Raw genomic sequence first — 27,363 nt, forward strand, 5'->3', positions numbered from 1 at the left:
AATCTTTTAATATATTAAAATATTAGAATTAAGATATCAGATATTTAAGATATTTTCTTTTAAATACTTGTTATTTTTATTAAATCTTTTATTTGAAAATATAAATATATGTTTATTCTATACTTTTTAATATTTAAATTATTTGAAATTTGTTAGTTAGATATTTTCATGGATATTTGAATTTGTTTAACTGTTTTGAGATATTTTAGGGTTGTTATAACTATTAATATATTTTTTTAAATGGTTAAAATATTACCTAATAGTTATAACAACACAACATATTTTTTGAAAAACAGTTAGGATATTGGTTTTAAATTTTAAAATTGGTTAAATTTTGAAAAATATCATTTTTTTTCAACCAATTATTAAAATATTTTTAATGGGATTTAAATTAACTTTGGTTAATTGTTGATAAATCCTATTTAAATTAAATTAATATTTTTCAAATTAACCTAAACCAAGTTGATTGTTGATAAATAAAATTTAAATAAACTCTTGTTAATTGTTGATAAATTTCATTTAAATTGACTTATTTTTGTAAAAATTTAATTAATTCGAATTTTTTAACAAATTCTAAATAATTAATTATGGTATGTTTGCAAATGAAATAAATTGTGGTATTTTTTGCATAAATTCATAGACTTGCTCATATAGTAACACGATTAGGCACATCCAATTATAACATGTTTGTTTGCACTGTATGTGGTATTTTTGCAATTTTGCTTAGATGTATATAGTGGCTCATATGTTTGCTAGATATATTGATTTTGCCAAATAAAATATTCATAAAATGATAGGTTTTATTTGGACCCATTAGAAAATGTAAAGTTTAAATTCCTCTTTTGTGGGTGGTTTCACTTGTGAATGCTCATTTGTTTTGCATGACTATAGTGGGCCTAATCAATTAATAACAATTAATAAAACGAATGTTTAAATTCCTGTTTTTTGGACCTTGTATGGAAGTTTAGGAGCCTTTGTAGTGGGAACGACATACTGGACCCAGCCCTCCTCCATACAAGCTCAAGTGTTAAGGCCTATTTACATGAGTTGGACTTAATTGTATAGGTTTATTATATTAGTTAAATCTAAATATTGATTAGCAACAAATTAATTGAATTTGTTTCAATGTGACACTTTAGAATTAATAAGAAATTATAGGACTTTGGTTTTAAAAATTTAATCTTTTCAATTTTTTGGAGAACCATAGTCATTAATTTTCTAAAAATAAATAATAAAAATACTATTTTTAATTATATAATGAGCTTATTTTAAGAATTATATTCGATCTCCACCGTTGGTTTAACAAGGTCAATAGCTTAATGGGGCCTCGAGAAGCTTTGATTCGTCCCCCTATGGAAGATGTTCATTAGTTATTTTGACAAGATTAGATTTCAAAAGATAGATAATTATAGGTCAAATTCTACTAGACTCACCCCTACAGTGACTACTAGGACTAAATATATGATTATCAAAATAGTGGGTCTAGCTCATAAAATAAGAGATTTTGTTTTCTTATTTTGATCAAATAGTAGGTTGTTAATAATGGTGTCCATTATTAAATAAGTTTACAACTTTATTTAACTAGTGGTATTTTTTACTCTCGCCAACCGGGACTAGGATATCATAGATTGGTTAAAAACCTAAAGAAATAGAGATATGATTATTTTGGTATTTTTTTTCTCATATCTTACATATTTTTTTATATATGTTGTGCTATTTCTTGAATTAGAGTGAATAGAAATTTTATTAAGCAAAAGTGATTGATTTCTATTGATAATTGGTAGTTTTAAGTATGGTTGTGTCTACTCCCATCCTTTCTCAACTTTCGATGGAGAAACTCACTGGAGAAAACTTCCTTAAATGGAAGCAAAATATCAACATTGTGTTGATTGGTGACAACTCCAAGTTCGTCTTGACTGAGGAATCCTGGGAAATTCCAGCTGAAGGAGCTACCAAGTTTGTGAGGGATAAGTATGAGCATTGGCAGGCGGCTAACAAGGTGCGGTACTACATGTTGACTAGTATGGTCGACACTCTCAAGTCAAAGATGGAGAATGTCGAGACGACCTAAGAAATCATGGATCAGCTCCAAGACATGTTTGGTGTCAAGTCAACGCAGACTCGTTTTGAGGCCACCAAGAAATATGCCAATGCTCAGATGGCACCATCTCAACATGTTCGCAATCATCTGATCAAAATGACAAACTACTTTCAGGAAGCTGAACTTCATGGAGCAATAATAGATGAGGAAACTCAAGTCGGCTTAATCCTCAACAGTCTCTCTCCAGCTTTCCTACCGTTCACCACCAATTATGTGTTGAATAAACTCAACTATGGTCTGATGCAGCTCATGAATGAGCTTTAGACTTTTGAGTCTATCATGGGTGGACCAAGTAAGGGAAGAGAAAAGAAGACAACTACTACTACTGCTGCTAATCCAGCTAAGGCTGAAGCTAACCAAGCTTCATCTTCGAAAGCTAGAAACAAGAGGAAAGGTGGATAAAACAACAACCCCAAGCCTGCAAAGGCTGCAAAGACAAGTGCACAACCAAATGCACAGACGCCTAAGGGGAAGAACAAGAAAAACAAGAAGGTAAAGGTAATTGTTTTCACTGCAAAGAGAAGGGGCATTGGAAACAGGATTGCCCCAAGTTTCTAGCAGCGAAAAATAAAGCTAATAATTATAGTTCATATATCTTAGATCATGTATTTTAGAGAATGATAAATCTGTTTGGATTATTGATTGTGGATCTACCAATCATGTTTGTAATTCTTGACAGCTTCTTGAATCGTGGGAGGAAGTGGACGAAGGCGCCTTAAAGCTTAGAGTTGGGAACGAAGCGTTCGTTGCGATCCAAGCTAGAGGAAGAGCTCGTCTGAAGTTCAGAAATAAAATTTTAATTTTAAATGATGTATTTTTTATTCTGGATTATAGTAAAAATTTTATTTTATTTTCCATGTTGCAATTAGAAAAATTTTTTATGAGTTTCACAAGTTTTAATATTTCTATTTCTTTCAATGGATCACAATTGTGTATTGCATGTTTGGAAAATGGGCTTTATATTCTATGACCTAACGAACCCCTCGCTCTTAACAATGATTTATTCAAAGTAGTTAAACTTAGGACCAATAAACGTCAAAAGACAGATAACGACAACATGACGTATTTATGGAATTTGAGAGTAGGTCACATTGGCTATGATAGAATTCAAAGACTTACAAAGGATGAGCCTTTGAGGGAACTCACCTTAGGTGAATTACCTGTCTGTGAATCTTGTCTAGAAGGCAAACTGACCAAGCGTCCATTCTCTGCAAAGGGTGATAAGGTCAAAGAACCACTTGGACTTATGCATTCAGATGTTTGTGGACCTTTGAATGTACAAGCCAGGGGTGGTTTTGAGTATTTCGTCACTTTCATTGACGATTACTCTAGATACTCATGTCTTTACCTAATGCATAGGAAATCAGAAACATTTTCAAAGTTTTAGGAATTCCTAGCAATGGCTTAGAACAAATTAGGTAAAACGTTAAAGATCTTGCGATCTGATGGGGTGGAGAATATTTGGATATGCAGTTCCAAGATCATTTAACTGAACTTGGGATTTTATCACAACTTGCTGCCCCGGGTACTCCACAACAAAATGGTGTAGCGAAACGCCGGAACAGAACTTTATTGGAAATGGTTAGATGCATGCTTAGTTACTCAACTCTACCAACTTCGTTCTAGGGACATGCAATTGAAATCGTGAATGACATTCTCAATGTCATGCCATCCAAATCAATTCCCAAAACACCTTTAGAACGCTGGAATAGTCATGAACCTAGTTTACGCCATTATAGAATCTGCGGATGTCCTGCCCACGTCCTGAGGAAAAAGGAAGGAAAGATAGAACCACGAACTGAAGTTTGCATGTTTGTTGGCTATCCTAAAGGTACTCAGGGCGGACTTTTCTATAGTCATTCAGAAAAGAAAGTATTTACTTCTACGAATGCTACTTTTCTGGAAAATGATTATGTCCAAAACTTCAAACCACGCAACAAAGTAGTTTTAGAGGAGATGGTTAAAGAATTGACTCCAACCAATGTTTCATCGTCTTCAACGCGAGTTGATGATGAAATTCTCACTCTTCATGTCCAACTAACGCAAGTCAATTTAAATGAAGAAAGTACCACTGTTCCCAAGCAAACAGTGACAGAGCCTCGTCATAGTGGGAGGGTTTCTAGGAACCCGGTTTGCTATGGTTTGAATGGTGAAACCAATATGGTTGTTGGTGACACTAGTGATGATGATTCGATGTCTTTCAAACAGGCAATGGCTAGCCCTGAAAATGAACTATGGCCCGAAGCCATGAAACAGGAAATGGAGTCCATGTACTCAAATTCTGTCTGGGATCTTATGGAAGCACCTAGTTACTTTAGGGCTATTAGGTGCAAGTGGATCTACAAGAAGAAATGAGGTGTTGATGGAAATATCGAGACTTATAAAGCTCGATTAGTGGCAAAGGGTTATACCCAAAGAGAAGGTGTGGACTATGAGGAAACTTTTAGTCTGGAAGCCATGCTCAAGTCCATTCACATCCTCCTATCCATAGCAGCCGCTCTCAACTATGATATCTGGAAAATGGACATCAAGACAACTTTTCTTAATGGAAAGGTTGACGAAGTCATTTATATGGATCAGCCAGAAAAATTTAAAGTAGCTGGACAAGAAAGAAAAGTTTGCAAGTTGAATAGGTCTATTTAGGGACTTAAGCAAGCTTCTCGTTCCTGGAACCTTAGGTTTGATGAAATAATCAAAACCAACTAAGGAAAATCAAATAGTGGTATTCCTGGTTCTTTATGTAGATTATATCTTACTCATTGGAAACAATGTTAAGAAATTATTAGATGTGAAGAATTGGTTGAGCACTCAACTCCAGATGAAGGATTTGGGTAAAGCAAGTTATGTTCTAGGTATCCAGATCATCAGGGATAGGAAAAACAGACTCTTAGCTCTATCTCAAGTAGCTTACATAGATAAAGTGCTCGAACGTTTCTCAATGACAAATTCAAAGAAAGGATGTTTACCGTCCCACCATGGAATTCATCTTTCAAAGAAGTAGTCTCCCTAGACTCCTGAAGAGGAAGATGCAATGAAAAAAGTTCCTTACGCATTTGTAGTTTGAAGTCTGATGTATGCTATGTTGTGTACTAGACTGGATATCTGCTATGCAGTGGGAGTAGTGAGCAGGTATCAGTCAAACCCAGGACCAAAACATTGGATAGCAGTTAAGCATAACCTGAACTATTTAAGCCAGACTAGGGATTATATGTTAGTCTACAAGGGTGGTGTTATGAACCCTGTAGGCTACACCGATTCAGATTGATGTCAATGACAGGAAGTCTACTCCTGGAATGGTGTTTACTCCTGGGGGTGGAGCTGTGATATGGAGAAGCGTAAAGCAGTCTGCAATCTCAAATTCCCCCATGGAGGCTGAGTACATAGTTGTGTCAGAAGCAGCTAAGGAAATAGTCTGGCTAAAGAAGTTATATTCAGATGTTGGTGTTATTCCAGAAATGGATAAACCGCTTGTGTTGTTTTGTGACAATACATGAGCGATAGCCAACTCGAAAGAACCTCGTAGTCACAAGAGGAGTAAGCATATAGAAAAGAAGTATCACATTATTCAAGAATATGTGGGCAGGGGAGATGTGAAGGTTATGAAGATTGCATCTGAAGACAATCTTGCGGATCCATTTACAAAGACACTACCAGAAGCTACATTTGATAAACATATCAAGGAAATGGGATTAGTAGAATTAAGGCATTAGTTTCAAGTAGTGCAAGTGGGAGTTTCCTGGGGTTTTATGCCCTAATTAAAACCTAATTTCTTTGTAATCTCATTTATTATCAATAAAAGAATAGAAATCATTTTTTGACTTGGTCAATCACTTTGCCCACGTGTTTTATTTTCATGATTATTTATTTCATATAAAATTATATTAAATCCCGAGCATATAGCTAATCGTATCTATAGTGACGTAATCACAGTGGAATATAAATATGATTATATGTTCAAATATAAGTTAGTCCTAAGATTAGTCAGTGCACAGGATTTACGCTGACTTGCCAATCTACGATATGATCTACTTACACATTGTAGTGTTATGTTCTTTCCAGAACATTAGCAAAGTAGATAAGATCGGATGTATTTGTTACATCGAACAGGACCGATATTGACAGAAGAAAGGAAAAGTAAACATACCGTTATTATCTATTCTAGTCATATCATATAGTAGACCATAGGTCAATTCAATCTCAATTCTGAGTGGTTAGTATTCTAACTGATTGTATTATTTGAGTTCTTTGACTTATTCGTTACCAGCCTACCCTACGGACTAGCCCGTACTTACATCTTGGGAACTCGGTATTATAATTGAGTGGGAGTGTTAATCATAGATATGAACATCTATAGCTTCTGATGAAGAAGTGAAACGATGGTTTCCTTTTAGTTTGGTTCAAGGTGCTAAATGATTGAGATCTCATTTCAGTAATTAATATTAGTTTACTGAAACATCATTTACAAGGAACTAAATGTCTTAAGGATAAAATACAATGAGGGGTAAAACGGTATTTTAGTCTCATCTCATTGTAGACTGTCTATAGAGGATTGAGTGACAATTATGGTTGTAACAATGGATAATTAATAACGTATCTATATTGCTTATAGAGCATTCTATGAATTCAAGAGTGGAATTCCGAGTATTTAGTAGAGTCACGAGGAATTAATAAGTTAGTAAATTTATTTGTTGGATTTATGATAACTTATTGGAGCTTGCTTTCATAGGCTCATGGTCCCCACTGTACCTTGGATAAAATCATCTAGATAGTCTTAATTAGTTGATTTAATTATCAATTAGAATCATCAAAGTTGACCAGGTCAATTTTGGATAATTTCACAGAGTTATACAATTTAGAGAAAAAAAGAGAAATTAGGGCGGATTTATTAATTAAAATAAATTTGTATATAAATTAATAAATAAGTTTAAATCAAGGTTCAAATTATAAATAACTAATTTGATAAATGATTTGAATAATTATTTAATTAATTAAATCAATAGAAAGTAATACATGCCTTGATTTTAAGTCCAACAGGCTTATAATCAAATAGGAAATTTCACGGACCTAAAGCCCATGATAATTTCGACCTAGGGCTGATTATTGGCTATTATTTTATTGATTTTTTAATTAAATAAGTGACATAATTGAGTCTATAAAAGGGATGCTAAGTGAGAGATGAAAACACAAGTCTAATAAGTTGAATCACAAGTTTCTAATAGGTTTTAGATTCTCTCTAAACATAAGTCATTTTCTAAGCCTCATTGTTTTTTTCTCTTCTTCTCTCTGTATCTATCTCATGTGTTGAGAATTTCCCACCCTAGTCTAGGTGATTCTAAGGATACTTTGGAAGACTATGAATAAAATTGAAGAACGGTTCAATTTCTTGGTAATACTCTACGACAAAAAGGATACAGGGGTTAGAGAAACTTAAGGAATGACTCATTCATTCCGCTCCTTATCATTATTTCTCTTTGAATTCAATTTTAGAAACATGTTCTACGTTGTCTCATATTAACTTGTTTAATATTAGATCTACATGAAAATAAATAAAGATCATGCATAAGTTTTCCCAATAATTTACACTTGCTCCTAAGTCTAGAAGGGCTTGGCCAAATTCATGTTCCCCAATCTAACAAGAAATGGTGGGACAACCAGGATCTTTATACTTAGGCGATGTCTTGCAATCTATTACTGCATTAGCTTGTTCTATCAAGAATGCAATTTTCTTGACATGGTGCTTTCTTTTGACGGTGCACAAATCCTTGATAACCTTGGCATAACCCGACACTTGTTTGATCACATGCACTAATGGCAAGTTGATCTTTACTTGTGTTAAAAGGTCTAGGATTTCAACATGATTTCCCAGTACCTTCCCAGTGGATTTCAAAGCTTGAGGAATGGGCGCCTTTACTGGAATGCTTATTGGCACATCAACATCTGGAGCGATCATTGACGTACTCGTTGTCTTAGTTAACGATGAAACCGTATTTTGACCACTTCGAGTAGTGATGGCATTAACCTCTTTGAGATTTGTATCTGTAGAGGTGGAGGTGCCATATGTTGCCATTTTTGATGGATTAGAGGTTGAGCGTGAAGTCTACCACGCTCTTGAATGGCCAAAGTGCTATTTAGCTTTGTAATTTGGATTTTCATGTCTTTGATTTCCTCTGCCATTTGCTGGTTCGTCTTATGTTATGCCTCCATAAACATATGCAAAGTGTTGTCAAAAGAGCTCCTTGAGAATGAATTATTTTGCAGTGCAAAATTCCTTGATGATGATTGTAGCTACGGTTCATTGACTTCCAAATGCTTGGTTTAAGTCCTTCCTGTTGAAGTTTGGGTGGTTTCTCCAACCAGGATTGTAAGAGTTTAAGTATGGAGTGTAAGTCTTATTGTATAAAGAATTACATTGCTCCTCGTACACACCTTTCATTTCGCTAAAGGTAGGACAATCTGGTGCTTGATGTTCAATTCCACCGCAAACAAAACAAGGCTCTCGTGACTCAACCTTGGAAACTATGTGGATTCATCTACCTTCTTTGGTTATAAGAGCCTCAACTTGTCTTGTTAGAGATTGGATTTGGGCTTTAAAGTTATCATCTTTCCTTAGTTGGTAGACTCTAGCTTGTCGAGATCTACTTGTCCTTTTAGTAGCACTTGGTCCAGTCCATCTGTGGGCTTTATCAGCAATAGTGTTTAGATACTCGAAAGCTTCCTTGGGATCTTTTTGGAGGAACTCGCCATTTCACATCATCTTCACGAATTTGCGCTCTTAATATGTGAGGCTTTCATAGAAGTAGCTGACCAGGCGCCAACTTTCATATCTGTGATGGGGACATTGATTAAGCAAATCTTTGAACCTTTCCCATGATTGGTAAAGAGTTTCATGTTCTTTTTGAGTAAAGGTAGAGATTTTTCTTTTAAGGTTGTTAGTCTTATGGTGTGGAAAGTATTTGGCAAAGAAAGCAGATGTCATTTCGTCCCAAGTTCCAATAGATCTAGGCCTTAAAGAATACAACTAGTTTTTAGTTTTGTCTTTGAGAGAGAAGGGAAAGAACTTCAATCTTACAATGTTGGTGACATCAGCTCGGTTGTTGAATGTAGCCACCACCTCTTCGAATTCCCGAATGTGCACATACGGACTCTCATTTTCCAAGCCATGGAAGGTTGGTAAAAGTTTAATCATGTCGGGTTTGAAATCAAAATTTGGCATATTGTTGGGATACATTATGCAAGAAGGTGTGGCTGTACATGTAAGATGTAAATAATCCTGTAGCATTCTTGGTTAGACTTCATCTTGATGAGCCATCGTGGGTGGTTCAGGAAGTCTCAGTGAATTGGGTGAATGAGAACAAATGGAAGAAGACGACGAGTTAGGAGAGTTCTCTCAAGCTTCTACTTGTTGTCTCACAAATCTTCCTAGTGTGTCTCTATTTCATGGCATTAACTTATATATATATATATATATATATATTTGTAAGTATTATAAGCGCAAGTGTGTAGTAGTGTAATAAGTATACACCAAAAATATTCTTAAGCCAATTGGGAAGGCTGCCAAGGTACCACTTTAAGCCCAAGAGCTTTTCTAGAACTCTCCGAGGTTCCTAGAAAATGTTAGAGGGTAATGCTAACACAGACCTTATTTAATAGCCAATTTTTCTAAGACATAACAAGTTTGGTTTTTATTGATTTCTAAAATTACACAAATGTTCTCGATACTTTAAAATTTAAACACTAAATTAATAAGAATTAGAATCAGGAAGAGAATATGGAAGGTACAAGTTTCATTCATGCAAACATATATATTTTAATAAAATTGATTCATTCTACTCAACTATAATTCTACACCATTAATTATAGTTGGAAAATATATATAATAAAATTCACCTAAAAATATGTTCTTAATTAAATTTATACTAACTTATAATTTAAAAATCTATCATATTATATACCTTAGAGCGACAAAATACCAATGGTAGAATGCCCTAAAAGCACATAATATAACAAATATCCTAAATTAAATCAATAGCCTAAATTATATAAGAAGAGCATGCTAGACTTATGTAAAAGACATCAATAAACTTACAATAGAAATTAGAAGAAAATGAATTTAATTGTAACAAATATATATAAATGAAGAACAAAAAGAATCAATATATTAAAAAATAAAATGTGAAACATGAACTCCACTCTAGCCTTTCCACAAAAGAATTTAGCCTGAAATAGGCATTGTTTTCAAATAAAAAAAAAAGAGAGAATAAATGTATTTATGTCTAACTCTACTCTCCAATCTGCTCTCCACCATCTCCCCTTTTATACTAAAATTGGTTCTCTATTTATAGTGAAAATAGGACCCAAATTGTGTAAAAATCATGTACAAGAAGAGTAGGAAAATGACTTAAAAAGGTGATGGAAGTTGGAGACAAGCTGCAGCAATGGGGAGACATGCTCGACACGTGTCACGTGGTGAGTGGCTTGGCAGAGAGATGGTATCGTGGTGGACCACACGCGCGTCAAGCTTGCTCTGGAATGGCTCGGCAGGCAGTGCATCAAACGGAGTGGCTCGGCGTGCACAGGCGGCTTGGCTCGACTCCACTGACTTGGTTGTGGAGAGTGGTAGGCGTGATAGGGACACGTGTTGCGCGTAGGTGGACTTGGCTGGATTGGGCTAGACTCGGATTTGGGCTTGGTTCATCTTTAAAAATGCACTTTTTTCTTAAATTTTGAAAGTTATGGCATTTTTTTCCTTAAGTTTTTTATGGCATTTTTTTTTTACATTTTTATGGCATTTTTTTCCCATATATTTATAAAATTTTATTTGTATATCATATTTTATCTTTTATACATTTTTAGTAGTTTGTTTTGATAAGTTTTGAGACTATTTTTATAATTTTAATCTATTTGTATTATTTTTTATCATTCATATTTTATAAAATATGTTTTTTACATAATTCTTTAAAGAAAAAAAAAACTGAGACATTCATCACCATACATTTTATTCCCATTTCTTATTCTTTTCTTCCATTTTTTATCTTGTTCAATCAACATTTTATCCGCAGTAACTGGTTACCACTTTCAAAATAATTTTGATTTTTTTTTATTGTAATCCTGTGCCACTATCAATTTTTTTAGTGGTGTGTGGTAACTTGTTATAACAATAAAAATCAGTTTTATTTTTAAGTGGTGTTGTATTAACTAGTTACAGCTATAAAAATAATTTTGATGTTTTTAGTAATGTACCATTATCAAAATATCAACTGAATTGTAACTAGTTACTTAGTAAGATTTGGAAAAAAATAAACTAAATTGATCGTGAAGGTAACTAGTTATAACAAGGTTTGAAAAACAAAATAGATATAAAAAAAAGAAGTAGTTGCGATGGTTACCGGTTACTTAGCTAGACGTGGAAACAAATAGGATCACAAATAAAAAAGCTAAACTATTCATAATCGTAACTGGTTACAGATTTAGATCTAAAAAAAAAGAATCAATCGTCATGGCACTTGTAGGTGTAAAAACAAAATCAAATCTGAACAAACAAATCTAAATTAATCGTTATTGTAACTGGTTACAGTTAGATCTAAAAAAAGCATATATAAATAAAAAGAATCAGACGCCATTGTACCCAGTTACTTAAACAGATCTTGTAATGACCCAAATTCGCTAATAAGGCTTAAGGGCCTTGATTAGTGTGCCTGGAGGGCATAATGGGAGTTATGTGTGACTTTAATAAGTAAAATACATGATTATGATTTAAAGCATGTTATATGACTATTTAAATATTTGAGATGCATGACTATGTGTATTAGTATGCATGTAGGCTCTGATTAGGTTGGAAGACCATAATCGTAATTTTGGCCATTATGGGCATAACCGTATACATATATGTGATAATTGCTGAGACCACATTATTGGATATATCTGTGATCTGTGACTCGAGACGATCCTAGTGAGCAGAATAGCGAAAAAGTCAAGGCGGGGATTTATACCCGGCTCAGGGCGAACCTGGGGGTATAAATGAGAATTTAGTGAGTATATTGGAGTCTATTTTGACATCAAGGAATATTATTGGTGATTAATTAGGTATTGGGAAGTAAGCGGGAAAATATTAGAGACACTCGAGGAGTTAGCGGGAATTGGGTAAAATGACTAAAATGGCCCTAAGTGGACTAAAGGGTTTAGAATTAATAGGGAGGGCATTTTGGTCAATTGGCTTCTCAGAGATAAGTAAGTTAAGGCTTTATACTTAGTGGAAATTGTAGAATAAAATAGAAGTCTGTGAAAAGGAAGGGAAAACATAACAACTTTTCCTAGGGTCGGTTTGTGGTTCTTTCACCATTTCTCTTCATTCTTCTTAGAGCAAAATTCAGAGGAGAGCTAGGTCAACTAAGCCATAAGGTTTCTGAGCTAAGTTTGAAGATTTGGCAAGGGTTTAGCAAGGATAGGCCATTTACTTGAGGCAAGACTTTATAGTTCCTTCAGTTCTGGTTTTGGTTTTTAACTAAGGTATTTAAGCTGTGTTGATGGGGAATTCTAAGGAAGTTGGAGCCAAGGGTTGAGGAAGAGCTAGCTAAGGAGGTCTAGAGGCAACTTGTGGTCGAATTTCCATCAAAGGTATAAACTCTGAGCTTTTAACTTTGATGTTTTGACTGGTTTCTGCTGAGTTTTGAAGTCTAGAAGTGGCTATGGTAAATTTTGAGATTAGGGATGCATGTGCTTGGGTTTTGAGTATTTGGGGTGCTTGGGATGAGTGGAATGTGTTAATAAGCTTGTTTTGAGTTTGGTGAAGGTTTGGAGAAGTTTTGGTTGAGTTTGGTTCGAGGAAATCGCAGGAAGGAAAATTGAGGGGTTGGCTGTCTGTGACTAGCGCTACAACGCTAGCCTTTGGGCGCTGTAGCGCTAGGCCATGCTTCCTGGGGGATTTTGGTTGTGTTTGCTGCGCTGTAACGCCCTCCTTAGAGCACTGTAGCGCTGCCCTGTTTCCAGAAAGGGATTTTAGGGTTATTTACAAGGGTTTTTGACCAAGGGTTCGGGGTTCGATTCCACCACCTTGTTTGGTGGAACTAGGACTTCCCAGGGGCTCGGGATTGGTCCCGAGGCTAGGATTTGGACTTAAGGTTTGGTGATGACTTTGACCTATGGTTGTGATTAGGTGAGCGCAAGGGCTCTAGAGGGATCGTGCTCAAGGAGTCAAGTGATCAAAGCTAGCGAATCGAAAGGTAAGAAAACTGCACCTGGTTATATGTTTGTGATGGGACTAAGTGCTCCCGATATTTGTATTATGTCAATGATGGTATTATGTCAATGATGGTATTATGCCATGGGACATGTGATAGCGACCTAAGGGTGCCGTACACAATATTTGCGCACAGGGCGCGGCTTGGCCACTGGTAGTCGAGGACAATTTAATATTCACTGAGCTCGGTTTAAGCGGGCCAGAGTCAGTGGGATAACGGAGGGTGCGGCCTGAGGGCGCTAACCCTAGTTATCATATGTGATTTGGTGTATGCTATAGATTGATATGTTTAGTATGCTGAATACTTGACTATTCTGAATGTTAACATGGTTAAGAATATGTGATGCAATATGAGATATTGATTTGTCTGTAGATTGCTTATGCTCTGTTGTTGTATTTTCTTTCTGGGCCTTGGCTCACGGGTGCTACATGGTGTAGGTAAAGGAAAAGGCAAGTTGGACCAATCCTGAGAAGGAGGGCTGCGGGGTGGAATGTACATAGCTGGTTGTTCGGTCGCCATGACCGAGGAGTGGATCAGGACAAAGATTGCCAAATTGTCTATTTTGCCTTAATATGGCTAATTCTGTATTTAGTCTTTGAATCTTTTGTAAACAGTTTCAAACCTAACATTTTTGGGATCCCGTGTAAACAGAAAATGATATTTATAAGAAATGCGACTTTTAAGACCAAAATCTTTTAACCCTAGTTCCATTATAGTTTCAATAACACGATTTTAATTAAATGACTTGATTAGCAAGTCTAGCACTTTTATAAACACACAGTGTAACGGTCTTGACTATCCAGGGCGTTACAGATCTGGAAAAAACTAGATGTGAAAAAGAAGAAGAACAACAACAACAACAAATAGAATAAAAATAAAACTATATCTAAAGAAGAAGAAGAAGAACTAGAGGGGCAGATGTCAGTCGCAATCAGGGGTGGGGCAGAGGTGTGTCATTGTCGTCGGGGGCGGAGGTAGCATCGCCGGCAGAGGGCTGAGATGAGAGAACCAAATGGAAGAGGAGAGAGGAAGAAAGGAGAAGAGAGAGAGAGAGAGATATCACGAGGGAGAGAAAGGAGAGAGTGAGAGAGAGATATCACGAGGGAGAGAAATGAGAGAGTGAGAGATAGTTTTGTGTATTTATGATTATGGTAATCTATTTTTGATATTCTATGGAATTACCATATTTTAATTTTTTTTCAAAACTTATTTTGTATATTTTATTCTATGATTACGATAATCTATTTTTTATATTCTATGGAATTACCATATTTTGTATAATTATTTTTTTTCCCATAAATATAGAAACTATGTTTATTTTTCTCATATTTATGTGAATTTCTCTTTCTTCAATTATAATTCTTTCTTTTTTTGTGCCAAAATACATTTTATTTCCTGAAAATTGAACACAAATTAAATTAAAATTAATATTTTCAAATAGAAAATATATTACAATACATCTATGAAAATATTAATTAAAACTTAATTTATTTTAAAATTTAAAATTAATAAAATGATATTTTTTAGCACTAATCAACTTCCAACAGAGAAATTGATGTGAACATTAACGGAAGCTCCCCTCGATTTTATTTTCTTTATATTTTTATTATTTAATTAAAAAAATATGAATATAGTGCAAAAAAAAATTGATCGTAGTGCCCCCTAAAAATTTATACACTTCATTTGCCCTCCATGAAAAAAAAAATTGGCTCCATCACTAAATGTGAAGGGCAACAAACTCTGATGGAGAGCTTGTGGCAAATGACATGCATCCTTACTGTGAACGATGAGCGAGTGTTATTGTTGTGATGGGTATAAAGATATTTCTCTAGATTTAATATTTTTTTTATCAAGATTTCTGACATTTGCATTTGGGTATTGTTGTTTAATATCTTTGAATCTCACTGTTAATTTCTGATGTTGTTGTTGCTATGATACCATCAAATACCCAACCAAAACAATCAAAATGAGGAAAAATATATGATTTCTGGGCATGTAGTGCGATCGCACCCAACGAAGAAATCCCAGATCACGACTTTTCTTCGAACAGCCATAACTCTCTCAATTTAAATTCGTTTTGAACTATTCTTTTTGAATTTTTCACGTCTTGTATCCCTCTATATGATCATACAATTCTCAGAGATTAATATAATAACAAAAATTCATGAGTATCCCATAACTCCATAACTCTAACATTCTCTTGCAACGAAACTTCTTCTTCCCCAAGCTATCTTTCCAATCTTCAAGACTAGCAATCATAACTTAATAAATTCAGCCCTAGCATGTTTCTAACCATTATAGATTAATAACCTAGTCTCTAACAAGCATATAAAACCAATCATCCCAACATATCATGCTTTCTAATCAAATCCACCATTAACATAACTCAAAGCTTCAAGAACTGTTAAAGAAACTTTAAAAAGTATGAGAAGTTCTTACCAAGATCATGTGCAACAACCTAAGCCTTGAAACTATTCTCCCAAAGCATCGTAAATGAGTTCCCCACATGAGTTCCTAGTGATTCATTCGTATATGAAGAGATCCTCAATCATTCTTCTTCCTTAGATCTTGAACCCTATGCTAGAGAGAGTGAGAGAGAGAGTTGTCTCTTTTGATCATGTGTAGAGAAGCTACCAAATTCAAATTGTGAGTCTAACTCTAACCCTAGTCTCTCATTTTCTATTTATAATGACTCACTATCGCTAAATTACCATCCTACCCCTGATCTAAGCCATTATAACAATTTCATTAAACCCTTTTTAGTAATTCCCCACTAAACTATTAGTTTTCATAATCCATAATTAACTTATTCCCCATAAGTTATATTTATTCCACTATGACCCCTCTTTCAACAATTCTTGACAATAAAGCCCCTAGCACTTGAAGGAAATTGTGATTTGTCACTTTAACACATAACTCGACCACCCTCAGTATTTTCCAACATAAAATATCTTACATAGACATTAATATCACATAAACATATTCATATAATCACATAACACGTAATTTCACAAAATTACAAAAATACCCCTCAAGAGTATTAAATTACTGAATTGCCCTCACAGGCAAAAATTACCAAAATACAAATGAAATGAAAAGGAGGATATTACACTACAACATGAAATGAATTTGTGTAATGTGTATTAGAATAGGGACACAATCACATGTATACACTTGTCGTAGAAGGTTTACTAAGAGGTTGTTGACCTAGTGGGTACTCGTTATTGTGCGGTTTTATTCCGCTCGTGATTGTAGTTTGAATTCGCTTATTAATATTATTATGTTGGGTTTGAGTCTGTGATGATTGGACAAGAGATGAGTATGCATGTATTATATAGGAGCCTCAATATAGACCGTTGACCTAGAGGCTGCTCACGAGCACCCAATATTATCTAGGAGTCTTTGTAAACCGGTGTAATCACACTTACACTCATGATGGCACTATTGCGCAAGGTGAGCTATTGTGTTTCTCTCATAATGAATGTATGGTTGAAATGTTGGTATCAAGACTCTCCGTTATTGAATAAATATGCGTGGTATGAGGATGCTCGTACGCCCCACTATTATTAAAGTTTCCTAAGTTTTGCTTCTAGGGATTAGAATTGGTTGAATTGATCATTAGCTACTCTCTGCATGTTGATACTTTTACCAATTGAGTTGTTCAGGTTTGAATTTTTTACTATTAGGATGCTTAGGCATTCTCTAAATTTCTTGCATAGGGTCGGATTAATCCGGAACCCTAATTCTGGTAGGCTTGTTTATTTGTTTCTTTTCAATGATTCAGTCATTGATTTCTAACTCTTCTACTATGTGACTTATTGTTTGTAGAGTTGATCTTACTAAGCGTTATCGCTTACCTAGTTGTTTCATGTTGTAGGTAAGTGCAAAGGCAAAGAATAGTAGTGAGCGTTGAAGTCTACTTTCCTGGATGTACATGTGGGCCGACCGTGGGATGTTGGTCGCTTTTGGGAAGCTTTTGTTTTACTTTTAAATATTAAATGACTCACTCTAACTACTTAAACGACTGTATTTGTAAATACTTTTAAGTATGCGCATAGTTCTATAAAAAGATTTTTTATGTGGATTTTTAAGACGTTTGTTATATGAAATATTTTTATTTTCCACATTATTTTATTTTGTAGTTTTTGGGTCGTTTTGCGAACTATGACAGATTCAAATCATTCCCCCCGAATGATTCGTGTTAAAAATTTCTCTCGAACTATACACGTTATTGAAAATGTAGGACTTGTGTTAGATTTCATCTTAAGTAGCTAACTGAATGATGACATGACATGTTGGCTGTTGATGTGACAATGTATCGTGTAGAATAATAAGTAATTTTGTCCCTTAAACTTTGACCACTGCCCAATTGTGCCCCTTATAATAAACATATGAATTTAAAAATAAAAAAAAACTAATTTTTTTCTTACAAAAATAATTAAAACATTTAAAATTTACTTTAAAAGATTAAGAAAAAAAAATACTAAAATTTTCAAATTAATTAAATAAATTTTCAAATATTAAAAAAATAAAAAATCTAATTAATGAAAAATAAATATATTTTTTTACTTTTTTTATTTTTTCTTTTATTTTCTAATATAATTAAACTTAAAAATAAATCATAAAATTAAGTTTTTCCCCTTTGATCTTCTTCTCCCCCTCCTCATTTTCTTCTTATTCTTCTTCTTCACTAGATCTGTCCCATCTTTCCCAACCACCTCAAGTTTTGCAATGAGATGGACGGTTGGAGAACATGACGGAGACGGTCAAAGTACGTGAGATGATGGAGGACTGGATTGTTGGGGTTTTATGCCATAATTAAAACCCAAATTCTTTGTAATCTCATTTAATTATCAATAAAAGAATAGAGATCACTTTTTGACTTGGTCAATCACTTTGCTCACATGTTTTATTTTCATGATTATTTGTTTAATATAAACTTCTATTAAATCCCGAGCATATAGCTAATCTTATTTATAGTGACGTATTCACAATGAAATATAAATATGATCATATGTTCAAAATAAGTTAGTCCTAAGATTAATCAGTGCACAAGATTTACACTGACTTGCCAATCTACGATATGATCTACTTACACATTGTAGTGTTATGTTCTTTCCAGAACATTAGCAAAGTAGATAAGATCGGATGTATTTGTTACATCGGACAGGACCAATATTGACAGTAGAAATGATAAGTAAACATACCGTTATTATCTATTCTAGTCATATCATATAGTTGACCATAGGTCAATTCAATCTCAATTCTGAGTGGTTAGTATTCTAACTGGTTGTATTATTTGAGTTCTTTGACTTGTTCGTTACCACCTTACCCTACGGACTAGCCCATACTTACATCTTGGGAACTCGGTAGTATAATTGAGTAGGAGTGTTAATCATAGATATGAACATCTATAACTTCTGATGAAGAAGTGAAACGATGGTTTCCTTTTAGTTTGGTTCAATGTGTTAAATGATAGAGATCTCATTTCAGTAATTAAATTAGTTTACTGAAATATCATTTATAAGGAACTAAGTGTTTTAAGGATAAAATACAATGAGGGGTAAAACGGTATTTTAGTCCTATCTCATTGTAGACCATCTATAGATGATTGAGTGACAATTGTGGTTGTAACACTGGATAATTAATAGTGTATCTATATTTGTTATAGAGTGTTCTATGAATTCAAGAGTGCAATTCCGAGTCTATAGTGGAGTCACGAGAAATTAATAAGTTAGTAAATTTATTTGTTAGATTTATGATAACTTATTGGAGCTTGATTCATAGGCCCATGATCCCCATTGTACCTTGGATATAATCATCTAGATAGTCTCAATTAATTGATTTAATCATCAATTAGAATTATCAAAATTGACCAGGTCAATTTCAGATAATTTCACAGAGTTATGTAATTTAGAGAAGAAAAGAGAAATTATGACTGATTTATTAATTAAGATAAATTCGTATCTAAATTAATAAAAAAGTTTAAATCAAGGTTCAAATTATAAATAATTAATTTGATAAAAGATTTAAATAATTATTTAATTAATTAAATCAATAGAAAATAATACATGCCTTGATTTTAAGTCCAATGTGTTTATAATCAAATGAGAAATTTCACGGGCCTAAAGCCCATGATAATTTCGACCTAAGGCTTTAAAATGACTATTATTTTATTGATTTTTTAATTAAATTAAATGACCTAATTGAGTCTATAAAATGAGTGCTTAAAGAGAAGTCAAAACATAAGTTCGATAAGTCACAAGTCAGATTTTCTGATAGTTTTAGATTATCTCTAAACACAAGTCTTTTTCTAAGCCTCTTGATTAATTTCTCTTCTTCTCTCTATATATATCTCATGTGTTGAGAATTGCCCACACCAGTCTAGGTGATCCGAAGGTTACATTAGAAGACTGTGAAGAAATTAGAAGAACGATTCAGTTTCTTGATAATACTCTGCAATAGAAATGATTCAAGAGTTAGAGAAACTGAAAGAATGACTCTTTAATTCCGCTGCGTATACTGTAAATATTCTATTCATTGTTTCTCTTTGAATTCAATTTTAGAAACATGTTTTATGCTATCTCGTATTAATTTGTTTAATATTAGATATACATAAAAATAAATAAATATCTTGTATAAATTTTCCCAACAGATGACGTGGGTGCTACACAAATTTGGAATTGAATGGTCGATGACGAGTGACAACTTATATGTTAAGTGATGGTAATTGTCATCTCTGAGATAGTGCTCTTTGTAGTTATATATTTCATTATCAATACATAGATATATGATTGTTAAAGACATTCATATGTTCAATTTACATGTGAAATCACTAAAAATAAAAGAATTGTTTATAATATGAGTTTGTATTTGATGAATTGCAAGAATATACATAGAAGAAGAAAGAAAAGAAAGATAACATGAATTAAATGAATTAATGTTTTAGTATGTTTTTTTAGTTTTCTTAATCTTTTAAAATGGTTTTTTTTATGGTTTTAATTATTTTTTCTTAAAAAAATATATTTTTGAATTAATTTTTTTAAAAAATGATTTAATGTTTTACATTTTTACAGTTTTATCCTTTTTATATCCTTATTTGTGTTGTATTTTTTAAAATATTTTAATTTCAATTATTTAAGATCGGAGTCGGACTCGTTTGGATTTAAATCTGAGTTTTAAAATAGAGCTATACTACTGCCACATGTCAAAGTGGGAAGGGTACACAGACACCACTTCCATATTCCCGCCAACTCAAAAACATCGCGCCAAAATGATAAATCATCTCAAACCCTAATTCTGCTTCATCTTCTCAGACCAAACCTAGATCAAATTAATTCTTAGGACAAAGAGAAATGAAGGGTGGGACGGTTCAGATTAACTGGCATGATCTCAAACCAGTCCTAACCCTTGATTTTCACCCCATTTCCGGTGCTCTTGCTACTGGCGGTGCCGACTTCGAAATCAAGGTAGGAAATTTCCCTTATCGCTCTTGTATGCGAAATTGCGTTTTTTTTTTTTTTACATTTAGAGGTTTCTTTTCTCGATTTAGTTTCGCATGGTTCTGGTATTTGTGGCTATTTTTCAAGTGCTAGTAATTTATGTTGTTTCGAGTAGTAGCTATTATAGTAGAACTCAGTATGTTTTGTTGGAATTTTCCGTATGTTTGGCTACCGAGAAAATTTAAATAAAGGGAAATGGATTGCAGGCATCGAAGATTAAATTAGGGGCGATGTTGGGTCTTTCTGTAATTGCAATATTTATTTTTATCAATCTATATCTTTTTGGAGAGTTATCAAACAATCATTTTTGGGTGTTTATTTAATGGAAAGAAAATTGATTGTTGATTTTGGTTAAGGGTATTTAAGTTTTCTTATTTGTACTTTTTTCACATTTGGGAAGCCAACGTGAATTAATTTATTAGATATTGCTGTGTCCCAATGAAACTATTTATAGTATGTTTACGTGATGTTGTATAGGTTTCAAGTCATTAATTTGGACTGATAATTACGGTATCCTTAATTTTACCAGATATGGTTAATAAATTCAGCTGACGCAGAGAAGAAAGTGCCCACAGCTTCATATCAGTGCAGCCTTTCTCATCATAGTGCAGCTGTGAATGTCCTTCGTTTCTCTCCATCTGGTAAAGATATCAATTACAGCTGCAAATTTCATTTCTATCTACTATAATGGTGTTTTGTTCAAAATGGTGATTTTCTACTCTTTGAAATGCATTGTTATTATGTACATGATAGTGATGTAAGAATAGAAATGTGAGAAGCCTTAACGGGTATAAGTATATTCTAATATTGGTTGATATGATGCATATTGCTAACTTCTGTTAGAGAATTCAATGGTGCTTTCCTTCCAAACTAAGACAGCCTCTTAGTAAAGAATTGATTATTACAAGATTCACTGTCTGGTTAGTCAAAACTGGTGTAATTTATCAGATTAAAATTCACCCTGTATGTGGTTAAAACTTATATCTCCATGTTTCTTAGTATGCCATATTTCATCTTGATTCAGTGAGATGTCTAGCAAGCTTCACGTAGCCACAAATATTTTAATCATGCTGGACAGTTGGATAAATGCCAGAAATTTGGCGTAAACATTCATAGTTTTTGTTTTAAATGGATATAGGCTGCCAAACTATCTTGGTGGTGTATTTATATGGGTTTGTGTATCATTTTCTTATTTTCATTTGTCATTTTCTTTGTTGGTAGCTAGACCTTCATCTTTATCAAATGCCTTTTTTGCATTTGTTGCTTGCAGTATCTATCTGTTATGTGTCTTTTCCTCTAGTCTTTATGTAATATAACTCACAAGATTTTAGGTAGCTATATTTTTTGTATTAATGTACATTCTGTGTTGACATGCAGGAGAACAAATTGCTTCTGGTGCAGATGGTAAGGCGTGTACCCTGAGATTTATCTTGTAACATGATCTGGACCACATTAATTGTTGCTTAGCTTAGTGATTTAGTTTTAAAATGTTCTTTGGAGCTGAGAATGCCATTTTTTCAGGTGGCGAGCTGTTGATATGGAAGCTGCATCCTACAGAAACAGGTCAAACATGGAAGCTTCTCAAGACATTTTCGTAAGGCCTTAACTTTTAGCAAGACAGTTTTACATCAGTTCCGAATTGGTGGTATATAGTTGTACTTGCAGCTTCATCCTGACGTAGGCTCATTTAGCTTAGGCCAAATATAAGTTAGGCAGACAATTTTCAAAATTGAAGGAATGCTCACATGTACTCTGCTAGACACTAGCATAAACATTATTGAAGTAAGCTGAAGCTCTACTGATATAATTAACTTACATTGTATATAACTAAAATGAGAACAAACTATAGATTTTCGTGTTAATATCTGTGTGATTTTGTTGGGTTTTGTGAACCAACCAATTTACCAACATGATTTTATTTAGAGAAGTTACTGGCAATCTATTGAAATAAAGAGCAAGAAAGGAGCTATTAGCCTGCAATTTGTGTTGCCACATTAAATTATGAGGCTTTAAGACTTTCTGTTGCCTATTTTGCCCTTGATGCCTGCTTTCAAAGAAGTTTTTATTCACATTTCTTTTTGAAGTCATTGAACTTGATCCTTATTTTGCTGGCGTTACTCTGAAGATAAGACTCTTTCCTGGATGTTGTTTCTTGGCAGTTTTCACCGCAAGGATGTGCTGGACCTGCAGTGGTCTGCTGATGGTGCATTTCTTATTTCTGGATCAGTTGATAATTCTTGCCTCATATGGGATGTGAATAAAGGTCAGATCGATAATAGATAGTTATAATTTTCTTTCCAAATGTTTTAAATACTGCTCTAACTATCATTGCATCTAATTTTCAGGTTCTGTCCATCAGATTTTGGATGCTCACTTTCATTATGTTCAAGGTGTTGCATGGGATCCGCTGTCCAAGTATGTTGCTTCTCTTAGTTCAGATAGAACTTGCAGAATTTATGTCAATAAGCCTCAAACAAAATCAAAAGGGACAGAGAAGATACATTATGTTTGTCAGCATGTAATTTCAAAAGCAGAACAACAACTGGCAGATGATTGTAAGGTTAGTAGATTGCAGATCTATTTAGGTAATTAATGTTTTATTCATGCCACGTACTGCTGAATCTTCTGTCTGTTTTTTGAGATGCAGTCTACGAAAAACCATCTCTTTCATGATGAGACTTTGCCATCTTTCTTCCGAAGATTATCCTGGTCACCTGATGGATCATTTTTGCTTGTGCCAGCAGGTATTAACATAAAATTAAAACTTAATATTAAGTGCCCTCCCTGACTGGTTGCATATACCTATTGACAGTATTAAATAAACTTTCTATAGCCTATTTGGAGATTCTTGTATTTTAAACATTTTTTCTATTTTGTTCATATTAATTGGCAGTGTGCTATTTGTGGCTGGTTGTCAAAACAAAGAAAACAAAATGAAAGTTACTGTGGTTTGAGTTCAATTAAAATCACTGGAGTTACTAAACTATGATTTGTATTCTTCTCATTCTATACTTTATTCAATGGAAAATGGCTGTTTGGATTTCCGATCTGAATTGTATAGGGGTCTGCTTAGAAGATATCCCAGAATTTTATATCACACTCTTACAGTTACTATAGTAGATCGTTATCTTCTAAATTCTTATAGATGCAAAGTCCCTTCTCATATCATTTATTTCATACTTCCACAATTGCAATAAGGAAAAAGAAACCTCAATTGTTTTATTAGCTTTTGGTCCTTAATGATCAGATTAAGTTCATGAATCAGTTTACTGCTGAAAATGTCTGTTCCTACACTACTATTATGACAATTATGCTTGTGTCAATGTTTATTAATATTTTTTGTCTTGATGTTTACTTTTCTTTCAGGATCTTACAAGATTTCACCGTCAGTGGAAACAATAAACACGGCTTATATTTTTTCTCGAAAAGACCTTACAAGGTAAGAGAAAACTCACTTTTCAGTTGTAAGTTCTTGTATCTACATGTATTTTTGGTAAACAATATGAAATTCCTGCCTGTTGATACAATGCATAAAATTATCTTATATCAACCCATTACTTTGAATGTAATGTATATGGTTAAACTATTGAATAAAGCTTGTAGGGAAATATTTTGTTCTTTTGTTCACTTTCATAAATTTATACTATTGCAATTTGCAGACCAGCTCTACAGCTTCCTGGTGCCAGCAAACCTGTAATAGCAGTTCGCTTCTGCCCCTTACGTTTTAGCCTCCGAGGATCAAATCCATGTATTGATACTAGTTAATTGTTCTTTCTGAACACGGGCCGTAGGTTGGCTGTTTTATGATTGTAGTTACTTGAACAGTCTTTTTGGTGAATTATGCAGCTGGACTTTTTAAGCTCCCTTACCGTCTCGTTTTTGCGGTGGCCACTTTGAATTCCTTGTATGTTTACGACACAGAGAGTAGTCCTCCAATTGCAGTACTGGCCGGTCTTCACTATGCTGCTATAACTGATATTGCTTGGTAAGAAGAAACATCAGTGATGTGATAGTTACAATGAGTATTTAGTTTCTCTGTTCTTTTTCTTTCAATAAAAGCTGAATATGTTTTTGGGGCTTTGAAGGTCATCAGATGCTCGTTATTTAGCGCTGTCATCTCAAGATGGGTACTGCACCTTAGTAGAATTTGAAAATGATGAACTAGGATCGCCTATCTTACCAGGTTTGCTCACCCATTGAAGCTGTCCTCATTTTCCATTTGCCTGTCATATTTTTTGTTCTCCCCTTTTAACATTTTGATTCCTTCTGATTTAGAACCAAACCAAATCACAGACAATAGCCAAAGTCCTATTCAGAAGGCAGAAGGCATGGCAATTGAAGTAACACCAAATGACAATCCTGTTGCAGCGAACGACATGACAAAATCAGAAGTGGAAAAGAATGAAGGGAAACAAACACCACCAGCCTCCTCAACTAGTATTTCCATTGTGAATAATAAGTCTGCCAAGAGGCGCATTACTCCCATGGCTATTGACCCTTGAATTATAAATTGCCATCACCACCTCTGTAATTTAGTCCCATTTTACTGATTTTATTTCACCGTGTGCGGTTCATTTTATAATCAATCATTTTTTGAGGAGGGGCTTTGTATAATAGTTGCTAAGCTAGAATATACAACCCTTTTACCAGAGAACTAGACTCTTGTGCTTTCATTTCTTATTTGACTTATAGATAGGTAATTGTCCGGTGAGAGAGCTCGAGGGTATATAAATATAAATTAATTTCAAGGATCTCTATTTTTGTTTATATTTTATTATTTTAGAAATCTGAATGCCCAAAAGCCTATTATGATTATCATAATTATAGGTCTGTGCAAGTGTAACCCTTTAATGGGTAACAAAATAGATATATAATAATCTACATCCTTGTGACCAACATAAAAAATAAAAAGATAAATAATAGTCAATTGCTTGTTCTTGTGAAGGAGATTCTCATATCTTGGCTTATGGGGTGTACTACATATTGTCATCACAAAATGGTACTACTCGTTGCCCCAACATAAGTAATTATTTAAATTTCATCAATATCTTTTTGCGAAGTCTGTAGCGAGAGACCGAGAATAATGTTTTGTGGTCACGATTATTTACCTTGTGTAAGGTGAAGAAGATATAGATATTTTTTTAGGTTTTTAGGTCGTAACCTAAACATTATTAAAGGAGTTGATAGTGTCTACAAGAAGTTGCATTATGACTAAGTTTCTAACTTAAATAAATTATCTTGAGAAATACATTAATGTGAAGAAATGGACAACTGAAACTTTTCAGGTTCTGTAACATCATGATCATGAATGTTGAAGGAGGAAATATAGTACTCTATAATTGCTTTATTAGATGTGAGAGGAAGAGCAAAACTAGATGATTTAATACGAGGAAAACTTATCATTTAATAAACAACCTAAGTCCTAACACTGATATATATATATATATATATATATTTATTTATACAATAAAACCTCCAAACTCAATATCTAAATAACTCCAATATACTTATAAAAAGTTTTTGTTTTAACTTAGGACCAGTTTTAAATAAGAATAAACTCCACATTGTAATAAGTTATAATATTTTTCGATCTCTATTGGTATTAAAAATGTAAATCAGAGTTACGCAGTGGAAATTGGGGTTAGAAAAATTTATTAATACCAGCACAATCATACATATATAGATATATTAAATCACATACAAATAGATTAAAGATTATATCTTGAAGCATATCAAGTATCCATGAATCTTTTTGTATAAATCAATGATCTTTCAATCCAGATTCTGAAAGCTCATTCCTTGATCTTCCAGACCAATCCTCAAACACACAAGGACGTGTGTGGGCACGTAGGATTCAAAATGTTAATTTATGACTTTCTAGATGTACTCAACACATGAGATCTAGAAATATTTGATTGACAGAAATGTATTGAATAGTTTTTCTGGTTTAGAAAAACTATCTCTTTCTTTTCATAGAAAGTGTCTAACCGTGAATGAAAAACCACTTCTTTTTTTTTCTTTTTCTTTTGGGTTCATAAAGATAATTAACAAATTTTATTAATCTTTATTTTATTTAAATTAAATATGATCAGTTATAACCTATTTAATTATTTAATTTAAATCATATTTAAAAAAATAATTAAATAAACAAATTATTTAAAATTCAAAATTCAAATCATAGGCATAGAAAATCCATGTGTATGGTGCTACTCACTGTGCAATACAATGAGTGGCTTGATTTTCACTAATTTTCTCAATTGTTTATTTAATAAATATTTAAGACAATATATTTTTTCCAAAATAAATATCAGTTAATTCAAAATTAACTTTATCTTAAAATATCAGTTTTAAATAAATAAAGAAATAAATATCTTATTATAAATAAGATAATTATTAATCTCTCTTTATATTAATCCAAACATGATTAATATTTATTTTAACCTATAGTTTTTCAAAATAAAAATTATATAGTTAAATAATTAATTAATTCATAATTAATCAATTCCCCATAATTATCACATTA

General features: G+C 33.4%; 1 protein-coding gene and 1 non-coding gene across 2 annotated transcripts; both read left to right on the forward strand.

The window, feature by feature from the left end:
- Positions 1-8,922: 8,922 nt before the first annotated feature.
- On the forward strand, positions 8,923-9,029 carry LOC133813428 (small nucleolar RNA R71). The gene has a single exon (XR_009884440.1). It is a non-coding gene; the product is annotated as a small nucleolar RNA R71 (small nucleolar RNA).
- Positions 9,030-20,547: 11,518 nt separating this feature from the next.
- Positions 20,548-25,593, forward strand: LOC133802415 (chromatin assembly factor 1 subunit FAS2). Its single transcript, XM_062240719.1, has 12 exons — positions 20,548-20,807; positions 21,370-21,481; positions 22,218-22,244; positions 22,362-22,434; positions 23,000-23,103; positions 23,186-23,400; positions 23,488-23,584; positions 24,207-24,279; positions 24,500-24,588; positions 24,687-24,825; positions 24,926-25,023; positions 25,116-25,593. Exons 1-12 carry the CDS (start codon positions 20,694-20,696, stop codon positions 25,340-25,342), a joined length of 1,368 nt encoding a protein of 455 aa, XP_062096703.1. The 5' UTR covers positions 20,548-20,693; the 3' UTR covers positions 25,343-25,593.
- The last annotated feature ends 1,770 nt before the right edge of the window (positions 25,594-27,363 follow it).

This window comes from Humulus lupulus, chromosome 1, assembly GCF_963169125.1.
Source record: "Humulus lupulus chromosome 1, drHumLupu1.1, whole genome shotgun sequence".
NCBI classification, from domain to species: Eukaryota; Viridiplantae; Streptophyta; class Magnoliopsida; order Rosales; family Cannabaceae; genus Humulus; species Humulus lupulus.

Bases quoted from the DNA above. Each gene is read 5' to 3' on its own strand.
- LOC133802415 (XM_062240719.1), top strand. From the start codon at position 20,694: ATGAAGGGTGGGACGGTTCAGATTAACTGGCATGATCTCAAACCAGTC. The intron at 23,401-23,487 runs GTTAGTAGATTG...TTTGAGATGCAG, and splicing joins AACTGGCAGATGATTGTAAG to TCTACGAAAAACCATCTCTT. The intron at 25,024-25,115 runs GTTTGCTCACCC...CTTCTGATTTAG, and splicing joins AGGATCGCCTATCTTACCAG to AACCAAACCAAATCACAGAC.